We start from the raw sequence: 11,974 nt of genomic DNA on the forward strand, positions 1-11,974 counted from the left end.
CTATAACAGACTCCCAGCAGGATATCTGCCTCGTTGGCCTTCCCCCTCATCCTTACCCATAGACACTCAACCGTACCATCATCACAATCGTTGAGCTCTATACAATCAAAACACTCCCTAACATACAGGGCCACCCCACCGCCTCTCCTTCCTCGCCTGTCCCTTCTGAAGAGTCTATAGCCATCCATTGCAGCACTCCAGTCATGAGAGTCACCCCACCATGTTTCTGTGATGGCGACTAAGTCATATCTCTCCCGCTGCACAATGGCTTCCAGCTCCTCCTGCTTGCCGCCCATGCTGCGTGCATTGGTGTATATGCACTTGAGCCGGGCTATCGATTTCGCCCCCGGCATCGGCACGCCACCCCTCGGCTCATCTCTAGCGAGCCTGGTTTTATCCCCTTCCCCCTTCGAACCTAGTTTAAAGCCCTCTCAATGAGCCCTGCCAATTCATGAGCCATGATCCTTTTTCCCTTGTGAGACAGCTGGACTCCGTCTGTCACCAGCAGGCCCGGTGCCATGTAAACCTCAGTTTACAAAAACAGACAGTTTGCTTCTGTCTTAAACACTGTGCCCTGATCTCAACTGGAAAAGATTCAGAGAAGGGCAACAAAACATGACTGAGGGGAATAATATGGTTGAGGTTTATAAAATAACACATAGCAAGGAAAGGTGAGAAAACTTTTTCACCTAGCAGTGAGACCATTTAATCTGATGACCCTAGTTTTCATTCTGGAAGCCAGTAGACAAAGACATTAAAAATTGGCTCTTTAAGACCAGCGTAGTCAAGCTGCAGAACTCCTTGCTGCTGCAGGAGTACTGTGAATGCTAAAGGTTTATGCGGGGTAACAGACAACTGGATAAATGCCTGGAAGATAAGTCCAAAGACTACTAAATACAAATGGTACTATCACCAGGTTAAGTCCATTATCTACACATCTCCAGAGGCTGGCAAAGTACACCTGAAAAGAATCGCTATGCCTTTGCCTTATTCTTACCCTTCCTTCAGTATCTGTTACTGGCCTTTGCCAGAAGATAGGACTAGAAGTTTTGGGTTGACCTAAGATGACTCTTCCCTTCTCTGGGAACTGTAATTTTATGTCCAGAAGCAGTGAGTTCAAGGGTTTTGCTTCTCACTCTCTATTTTTTTTTTTATTTTTTTTTTTTAATAAACTAAATAAACTGCAGCATTGCGGTCAACAGTACAAAATGAACTGCGGAGGGTAGAAAGTTATGTATTTAAATAAGAATCTCACTTTCTCACACAAAAAGACAACTTTTCTTACATTTCAGTAAGAAGGCCTGAACAACTTGTTCCTCCTTTCTGTCAAAAAATGTACTTTTTATCAAAACTGAAGTTCATCAGCTGTCTTAAAATGTATTTTCTTAGAAGATTAGTTGCAAGGTTTTATACTTATCACAACCATAGGACAAACAAAAATGTTAGAATGCTCTACAAGGAAAAAAACAGTCCAGAAAGTAGCCCTAAAACAATTGCCAGGTAGCTTCTTGAAATCTTCCCTTGCCTCTTCCCCACCCTTACATTTGGTGCCACTGTGTAGAAAAGAAAAAAAAAACCCAAACAAATCCAACCCATTTTCCTTCTGATTAATCCTAAAAGCACCATGTTTAGAGAAAAAAAATCTTTTATTTCAATAATCAGATTTTTAAAGTTTTGCCCAGTACCAGCACACTTTGAAACATTTTTATTGTTATTAATGATCTCATTTGTGTGTGTATTTCAGCCAGTATTCTGATTTCACTCCAGAGGGTCCAGATTACACAGTTGCCCTTGGACACAAACAAGCAGCAAGAGCTGAAAGGACATATAAATTATGGCACTGAACTGAAGCCAGCCTTACTCTGTCTAGCTACCTACTACATCTATATGAACTGCAAACCCCTCCAATAAAGAGGCATCTTAAAAGAAGGGATTGTCAGATTAAGAAACAGAGATGCCAGAAGAGACCCTGTTACCTTAACTCAAACAGGTCAGAAATTGTCTTTTCAGGCATTGAAGTTAAGAGGAGAAGGGAAAACGTCATACAAAAAACTGACTGCCATGTAAAATTCAAACAACGAACAGCTTCCTTTAATAAGTTTTTCCCGTGTATAGTTATCTTTTTTGTTCCAAGCTAAATCTTATTTCAAGGTCAAATTTGTGCAACTTTCACAAATTTGTTCTTGTGCTGGCTTCCCCCCCCCTCTTTTTTTAGCACTAGTATTACCACATCTCAGTGCTTATAAATGTAATTAGAAGTCTTAAGTCTAGACAAGTCCCCCTACCAAATACACCTTTTGAATACAGCTTTAAATAGTCACCTTGCAAATACATCTTTTGCAATGTAAGAGTAGCATTCATCTCGTGTAAGTATAAACATCTCCATGTGAGTTAGTTGTGTATGAGCCTTCTGTGAATTGAGGGAAGTAAGACTGCAATTTGTATCATCCTGCAAGGTTCATTTCTCTCCAGTGAGTACAAAGGGAGTCTGCACAATTAGCTCAGATATAAAGTAGAGGAGCTGAATCCAACCTTGGGAACTACCGTTATGAAGTTCTTTTCCCAATATCTGTACCATTTTTCTAACCTCCACTAACTTGTTTCCACCAGTATTTTCACATTTAGAACTCTGGACACCAGGCCAGAATATTATTTATCACTAGTTTTACCACTGCTCTGTAAAGGGTCAAATAATACGTTGATTTCACCTCAGTATTTCCTTTACATACAAATGCTCATCCATTTGCGTTCATCGATGAACTTACACAAGACTCATCCATAAATGTCACATGCAAATATTTTACACTAACTAGATTAAGATATTTTAATTAATTTGGACCATGTTAGTAATACTCCAGCTCACTGATACCTCCCCCATACACTGCTAAAATTTGAGATGCATCTATCATCCAAGTAACAATACCTGTAAAGAATGAGCTATTACTTCCATATAATTAAAGATTTCAGTCCAGTCACCATGAGCATGTCACCAAATTACCTTGGAGAAATTAAAATGGACTATATCAATGCAATGGCTTTCATTCTCTTTTTTTCTAAGACACAAAAGATTAACAGTATGGGGCTATTTTTGTGACAAGACCTACTTTTCATTAAATCACGCTGACTGGCATCGTTAATGATTTTTAACTGGCAGTTCTTTGTTGATATAGTCCCAAATTACCTGCTTTGTTATTTCAAGTTGGAATGAAAACAAGCTAAAGGATTACAGTTCTCAGGGTCATTGCTTTTTATTCTTTACAAGCTCTAGGATTACTTCAGTAGTTCTCCAATTCTGTGACATTTTCCTGGTTTGATATCTTTAAAAGTTACCATTGATGAATCAGAATTCTTTGCTTCATACTTTTAAGACTATAAAATTACCCAAGGCCTGCTGACTTGACTAGCTGATCCCACTGAAACTGTCTTTCATCACTGTCTATTCCATTCATAACATCCAACCTCCTCTTCAAACAAGGAAGTTTCTGCATCATTACTTGCTTCATGTTGTAGTAACTTTCAGTTACAACTGACTTCCTTGATTTTTTTTTTTTCCTGTGTCCTGGTTTCAGCTGGGATAGAATTAATTTTCTTCCTAATAGCTGGTACAGTGCTGTGTTTTGGATTTAGCATGAGAACAATGTTGATAACACACCGAAGTTTTAGTTGTTGCTAAGTAGTGCTTACACTAGTCAAGGACTTTTCAGCTTCCCATGCTCTGCCAGCAAGGAGGTGCACAAGAAGCTGGGAGGGGGCACAGCCAGGACAGCTGACCCAAACTGGCCAAAGGGATATTCCATACCATATGACATCATGCTCAGTATACAAACTGGGGGGAGTTGGCCAGGGGGCAGTGACCGCTGCTCGGGGACTGGCTGGGCATTGGTCAGCAGGTGGTAAGTGGTTGTATCAATTTTTTTTTTTTCCTTTCCCTGTTTTTTTTTTCCTCCTCTCTCTCGTTGTTTTACTTTCCATTACAATTTATTATTGTTATTATTATTCTATTATTTCAAGTATTAAAATGTTCTTATCTCAACCCATGAGTTTTCTTGCTTTTCCTCTTCTGATTCTCTCCCCCATCCCACTGGGGGGTGTGTGTGTGTGAGTGAGCAGCTGTGTGGTGCTTAGTTGCCCACTGGGGTTAAACCACGACATCCTATTATGCTGCTTTAAGTTTTATCACTATCCCGTCTCTTTCAAATTAAGTCTAAAGTTTGCTTGGGGAAAGACAATACACTGGGTGGTCAACAAAATGTGTTCGCTACTTGTAGAACTGTGGGGTTTGGGCACTTCTCTGACTGCAAGGAAAGTTGATTTGACTCACTAAAACTGGAGAGAAATAATCAAGCAATAAAAAGCAAATTTATTGTGATGACAAGATTTCTGCTTGGTTGGTAAACCGAACTGGCTTATCAAGTTTCCAGAAAACAAGAGAACTGGTACAAGGAAAGGGGAGGAATAAAGTCTTCCTCTTTTAGTGCTGAAATGCTGTTAAATCAGGTCAGCTGTACCATGAAACTGCACCTTTAGTTGCTGATTGCAAAACTCACCAGAGTGATAAGGAATCAAATTGTTCCGGAGGGAGATACATAGGAAGGTAATCGCAGGCAAAGGTCTCTATTCTCAGGCTCTCCCCTCCAAACATACCTCATCCTATATTGCACATCTGGCTTAGTGTTCTCAGGAAACCAGTATTTTGCCTCACTCCTTTCTCTCCAAAGGATGTGGATCAGCACTCTCAAAAACCATGCAAAGGCTACCTCTCAGCCCTAGAAAGACTGCAGAAAGAGGAGACTATGGAAAGCGTGACAAGAGCCACCCAACCATGGGACCATGCAGGGAAGAAGAGGCGAGAGATGGACATATTTCAAGGCAAGGGAAAAATGGGAGATGAGATTATTAGCTGTTACACACAGTTAACAAGTTGAAGGTTTTTTTGAACTGACCATCCACTTATTTTAATCAGGCATCCCTGTTGCTTTAATCTGCAGGAAACAAGCTCTTTTGAGCTGCTTTCACTAAAGAGATGAAACCCAATCCTGATCATTGGTAGCTAAGGAACAAGCACACTTCAAGTCAGTCATTAGACCAATTCTATCCATCAGGAGATACCATAGCAAGGCACACAATCCTGCAGACAGAACTCTTAAACTTTGAAGGACTTTGGTCTGCACTCCTTTTTGATCATTTTCAGAATCAGGAAGAACAGAGAGATCTGCATCTCACGGTGCCAGCAACATTTTGGTGAGGGGGGTATCTTGGTAATGTTTGGGTTTTGCTTGTTTCTATAAGTCAAAAAGCTTTGATCCGATTTTTTTTTTCCCTGCATACCCCCAGTGGAAATTATAATCCTTGGTTTCAGTAGAACCATGTGATAAGAGAATTGTACTCTGTTTTTTCAGAAACATTGTTGTCATTGCAACATATATATACATGTGTATATATATAGTTATGTATATACAGTGATAGTTTCTTTCTTCAAATCTGACAAATTAGAATTTTCTTTCTAGAACGATGGCTATAATGAAAATAGTGAGTGAGGAAGACATTATTATTGACAATCATCCATTTCAAAACATGGGGGTTTTTTAATTTAAAATATTAAAATGTCCAAAGATTATTGTAAATGCTAACTTTCCAAGCTGCACATTCCACTAAATCCTCAGTACATCAAGTCTTGACGCAGAGGGAAGAAAGTTCTCATATTTTAGAATTTTATTTTCTTTTTTAATCTTTCAAGTGCCAACCCCTGCCCACTCCCATGGATACCAAAGCTGCGTTTCAAGACGTTTATAATTTGTAGCCATTGCTGTTATGTGTATCAGTACTAAATTCATCAACACTTTTCCAGTCCAACACTGTGAAAGACTCTATTAGACACAGCATGTACTGATCAGTAAAATATACCATGTTTAAGCACTGATGATTAAAAAAGTATATAATTCTTGCAAATACTATTATACATCAGCTGAATTTTGTATGTTGGTAAAACAAAAAAATCATTAATAAAATACAAGGAGAAATAAAATTTCCTACCTTTCTGATAGAAGAATTTTCGATAATAATATGCACCAAGGTCTACATGTTCAACGATGTATCTTTTCACTCTGTCTAGATGTAAAATCAGATTCTCCTTGGGAACTTCCAGAACCGCTACTCCGGCATTCGTGCAATGAGAACTCAGAGTTGACTCAAACGAGGCACTTTCACACCCACTGAAGGAACCTGAATTAGATTTGGAAAGGCTGATCTTCCTCTCCCCTTCCCCACCAATCTCATTACGAAAATAAGGACAACTCATCACAAGTTCATTGCTTTTATCATCCCCCTGGTCCATATTGAGATTTCCTTTTGAATTCAGGTCTTCAGTGCTGCCCATTGGAGAGTTGAAACTTGCAGAATGAGACAAGGGTCCAGAGACAAGTGATGCTACAGCAGCAGCAGATGCACCTGTGGTTGTGTTCCTTCTTTTAATAACATTATGCCTGTTGATTGCCGCTTCATTTAAATCAAATAAAATACTCTGTACATCATAATGAGCAAAACACTTTGGACAAGTCCAAGGCTTCATGCTATCTTCTGACCTGTTATCTTCAAGATCTGAAGACTTCCCAAGCTCCCCTTCACCTTTGGCATTGCGCAGCTTACGAAAAATGGATGAATCTCCTGTCTCTGATTTTGAGCGTCTCTTGAGTGGCTTCTCCCTTTCCTTAAAGAGTCTCAGGTTTTCCCTTTGAGTAATAGGTCCATCTATCACATCTAAAGAGAATCCTGAACCCTTGCTTCCACTGGCAATCAGGAGTTCACTGAGCTTAGTTGTGGCTGGGCTTCTCTGATCAGACTTTTCATCTTTATAGCCCTTCAATAAGTCAAAAAAACTTTCCCCTGAAGTTCCCTGCTTATCTATAGAAGATGTGCTGCCATACTCCCTGTGCAGAGATGGTCCAGATTTGAAAGTGGGTGAAATACATTCATCAAAACTATCCACATCAAGCTCACTTATGGTAATGTCGCTGTTGCTGCGTTGTCTTATTCTGTGAAGAGCTTTCCTTGGGGAACTGGGATAGCCATCAGGTGTAAGAAACCTGGAGTCTAGATTATCAGATTGTCTGGTCTTGTTTTTAAGTGTGCTCTGGATGCTCTTTAACATGACAGAATCATTAGCATTCAGGTTAACAGAGCTTCCCTGACTTCCAGGACTGCTTTTAGAAGACATGCTGTCAAGGCAACTTGATGTGTCAATATCTTGACTAGATCTGCTTGTTTCCTTGATGTTCTCCTTCCTTGGGGGCCAATCAGCAATCCTTGCCCTGACCCCCATCTTAGGGACTCCAGGGGTAGAGGTAACATGATGGGAACTTTCATTGCGAGGAGGTCCAACTGGCGCCATGACTGCAGATCCTAAGCTGCCATTCTGTGACCTAAAGCGCCTCATATAAAAGTCATCCGAGTGGACTTTTGAGGTGCCATCTGTTCCGACTGATACCCCAGTGGCAACAGCCCTTTCGGTCTGGGACCGCTTCAAGCTGGTCATGATCTTTCAGTATGTTCAATCTTAGTAAGTTCCAAGAGAAAAAACAGTCATTTCTGCTTTTTAAATGCACAGTTCTCTTTCGGAGAATAGTCTCCAAAATATACAATGGTTGCATGAGATCTTAATCATGGACATTTAAGGACACATTTAAATGCAGGATGTCTAGAAAATTCAGATATTCAGTAGGTTTTGATAAGCAATAATTTCCTCTAACTTTTGCATTTTAAGAAGTAGCCATGCTCCAATACATTCAAATTGTTTTAACATCACTTGTGCTCCAAAACGTCAGAGCTGTAACCCAGTTGCTTATGCTTCTTTTAAGCCTAGAACAGAGAAAAAGGGAGATAAAAAAGCATTAATCATTTCATATGTAACTTTTTCGTAACCGAAACTATCAAAGTTATTATTACACAGAATTAATACTTCTAATAAACATGCTTTTAAATCTCATTGATCATCATCTCAAAAATGCAGAGTCGTGTTATACGGTGGTGAAGAGTTTTCTAGATATTGTTGGTTTGCCTTCTGAAAAAATACTTTTACATTTGGATTCCACACCTAAATACAATTTTTTCCTTATGAACTGATTAGCGATACATTTTCGTTGGGTTAGTGGACAGTTTTACAAAGCTCAAGTAGGGACCTCATTTCCTCAGCTGAAGGACACTTACAGCATACATTTCCTGGAGAAAATATAGAGGAGCCAAATCAGGACTCCAAATTTTGTTTAAGTGCTTTAAAGAATTTACCATTTATAAGTCATACATCCTTGGTTGCAATTAGGTATTAACAATGGCCAGTCAACTTTTCCATTAATGTAAGTAACTATGATATGCTAACAAAAAAAAAAAGGAAGGAAGCTAATTAGCAAAAAGATTACAAAATTATAATAGAGAGAATGGCTGTCAATAACATTTATTCTGTGTTTTGCACAGCCTTATTTGCAGATTAGTTGGATAGTCCAGAAAGCATATATTACCTCTGCCCAGATTTCACAACATAAAAGATGACTAAAGCTAAATAGAAACACATACTTTTAAATAACTTGATATGAAAAGTTCCATTCATTTTCACTGGCTAATGCCACAGCTCCTGTATAATCCAGCTTTACAAATTAAATGCTTTCCCATACCTCATCAGTACTGACGTGATTAATTTATTCTGGTTTTGCACAGCCTTATTTGCAGATTAGTTGGATAGTCCAGAAAGCATATATTACCTCTGCCCAGATTTCACAACATAAAAGATGACTAAAGCTAAATAAAAACACATACTTTTAAATAACTTGATATGAAAAGTTCCATTCATTTTCACTGGCTAATGCCACAGCTCCTGTATAATCCAGCTTTACAAATTAAATGCTTTCCCATACCTCATCAGTACTGACGTGATTACAAAGCATTTAGTATACTACCCTTTGAGGAACTAGAAAAAAAAATTCCACAAATATATCCTTGCTGGTAGAAGACAAAAGCATGAGATTGTCAAGATAAAATCTTGCATTGCTGTGTACATCCTTTAACACAAAGAAGTTAATAATTTTCAAAGGCTGAACCAATTACACAAAATGTGGCCTTTAAATATTTGCCAAATGTGTGCAGAGAGATGCTGCTGAACCAGCACCGTGTTGACAATACAGTATTGTCTACGAATTAAGGCCTTCTGCTGCTTCCAGGGAAACTAGTACTTTCTGCAGTCTCTTCTCAAAACTATGGGATACATTGCTCCACGCTAATTAAATATCAAGCCAGGGCACTTTCTGCCTCCAAAGGCGGCATATTCTAACTTCACTTACCATAGACAGCACCTCTTTGAAATAGCTGCTATTTATATAAAGCTGAACACATAAGGAATACTTAAAATGCAAGCTGACTGCATCACACATAACAAGAATGGTGCAAGTGATCTAGGGTATGATTGTATTTGCACAGCCTTTATAAGCACAGTTACTTGCCTTGTAATTCTGCTACAATGAGGCTGCTGAAACAATAGTTTTTTCCTACCTATATAATTAAAATGACTTTAGAAAGGCAGTCTATCCATGCAGCTGTTGCAAACCTACTGAATTTTCAGCTGTAACTTTTTACAAATTTCAAACGCTCTCCAGTCTAAGAACTGATCAAGCTGGTGAAACAACTTCATGCACAGATCAGATCAAGGAAGGAAAAATGCAAACACTGTGCGCCATCACATAACCTAATGTTCTGTCTATGCTTTTCAATGGTGCCATAGCAAATATCTTTTATGCAATAAGCTCTATGAAATGGCAACACTGCATAGTCCTTTCTAAAGAGCTATACAGGCTTGCTTTTATAGGCAGAATGGAAGGAAAATAGAATGAAAACTGTTAAGTATTTAGGGCAGGAGTAAGACCAGGTAAAAGGGATAGTGAAGGAAGAGTCAAGCTGAGGGTGGAACACAAAACAGGCAGGAGTAAAGTGTCCGTTATCACACATTCCTCTTCATAGCCTCCAATGAAACTGAAGATTTCTGCCCCTCACCATTCCCCTTCCACCATCAATACCTCTGAAAGCAAAGTATACATCTCCGCCCCCTCAAGTGCTGGTCCTTACAGAAACAGATAGCCTACTAGTACAAGTTTCTCATTAACTTAAGGGCAGAAGTTTACGCAGCAGCTCTAAAAATTCCCAAGCTTGGTGTTAACCATATAAGCATCTAAATGCTACCAGTTCCCCCCACCCCCCAGATTTTTTTTCCCTTTAAAAATTTCAAGGACAACAATCCTAAATAATTAAGGAGAGATCTATATATAAAAAATAAATGTCAAATAACATATGAAAAAAATGTAACTAAGTGGTCTGTGGAACTTATTCTTGACCTGTGTATGTATGGTACAGTCATTAGTTACATGACCACACAGTACATTTTCCAAAGGAAATACTTTCCCTGTTCCTGACTCAGAATTAAGGATGTCTCACTTTGGGGACCAGCTGTTTCATGCTCTGCAGGTTTCTGCAACTGTTCTACCTCATCTGCTGTAGCAGCTGGAATACAGGCAATAAATGATTAAGGTGATAGTTAATATCATATTCTGAAGAACTGAACTCCACCCTTGCCTGTGTATCTTTATATGAATTAAATCACTTAAGTCGAATTTTTTTGAGACAGTAACTATCTGTTTGTGGTTGCTTCCCTAGACCTTCCTGTCTCCGTGTCTAGTTTAAGACCTAACAGTCTGATCTAAAAGGTTCGATTAGCTCCAGTCAAAATAAAGTGAAAACATTACATCTGATAACATTAAAAACTCCTAAAGCATAGATCCTGGGTACACTGGTCATCAGATTTAATGGAAAAGGAACAATAACAGCAATCTGTACTTTAACATTTTCTCATATTCATTACTTGCAAAACATGATGGCATCAAAGACAGGGTGAATCACACTTGATTTAAACGACCATCAGTTACCAATAACCAGATGATATTACAAACTGGAAAACCTGCAAAAAGTTAAATATTAAGTCACAGAATTGCTAACACAAAATATGTCATCTATTAAAATTAGTTACAACTGCAAGATAGGCAGCATGGTATGTACTTCTAAAGACAAGAGCAGTAACTGTGAAGAGTAACAATTCCTATTTCGTCACTATTTCAATACAGAAAAAATATAATTCAAGGTGGAGCTATGAATATCTATGTGAACAGAATACGGTGAGGACAAACTAGCATAACCAAGAAAACATACGCTTCTCCAATTCATCTGAACTTATTGAGGAGGCCAACAAAGTACTCAGATGAACGGCTACATATAAAAAGCTGTAAATTAAAACCTTATGCAAAAACTACAAAAAGAGATACATTAAAATTTAGTACTGATTATATCAATTAAAAACCAGTTAGGAGAACAAGCTTGGAAAACCAATGATCTGCTTATCAGATTGCATGCAACAACTAGTAAAGCAGTCCAAGGATCTGTTCAAAACGGGTCTCAAATCCTTTGGACAAAGTTTATTCATTGCTTTTTACCACCACCAGAGGACTTTGTGTCTATTGTCAACTCAAGATGAGCTACAAACCTACCTGTCTTCACTCTTTCCCTTTCAATTTATACCTCTTTCATCACTTTGCTCCCTCCTCCAAAACTGGGGTTCCAGCTGTAGGACAAAGGACCATTCTGATCAAACTTAAAAGGTCCTTGCAGATGAATCCCAAGATAGTTTTGCAGTCCTACGTCATTCTTAAAAGGCAGGTAAGTCAAGAGATCTTGATTTCTTATTCCTCATGACTGAAGTTAGCCATGAGGAAAACGAAGATCTACCAATCAAGATTTCATCCAGAAGCCTTTGGATTACAAAGAAGCAAATAGAAGCAGTTGATTAAGAAGAAATGTCTCGCTCAACTCAGCTCAGGATAGTAAAAAAAAAAACCAAACCACCTCAACTACAGCACACTAATCAGTTTCTATCTTGGATTCAGGTAGC

At 38.7% G+C, this 11,974-nt stretch overlaps 1 protein-coding gene across 2 annotated transcripts in view; it reads right to left on the minus strand.

Annotated features, from left to right (window-relative positions):
• Nucleotides 1-7,607, minus strand: part of SIPA1L1 (signal induced proliferation associated 1 like 1) — an 82,260-nt gene extending 74,653 nt beyond the window's left edge. The window contains exon 1 of one of the 2 annotated variants that reach the window (XM_019472074.1): nucleotides 6,034-7,607. In XM_019472074.1, coding sequence (XP_019327619.1) covers nucleotides 6,034-7,531 — 1,498 coding nt within the window. In that variant the 5' untranslated portion in view covers nucleotides 7,532-7,607. The remainder of the gene's footprint in view (nucleotides 1-6,033) is intronic. The other variant, XM_019472075.1, reaches the window with a different exon arrangement.
• Nucleotides 7,608-11,974: the final 4,367 nt, after the last annotated feature.

The sequence above is a fragment of the Aptenodytes forsteri genome, unplaced genomic scaffold (genome assembly GCF_000699145.1).
Source record: "Aptenodytes forsteri isolate BGI_AS27 unplaced genomic scaffold, ASM69914v1 Scaffold3, whole genome shotgun sequence".
Lineage (NCBI taxonomy): Eukaryota > Metazoa > Chordata > Aves > Sphenisciformes > Spheniscidae > Aptenodytes > Aptenodytes forsteri.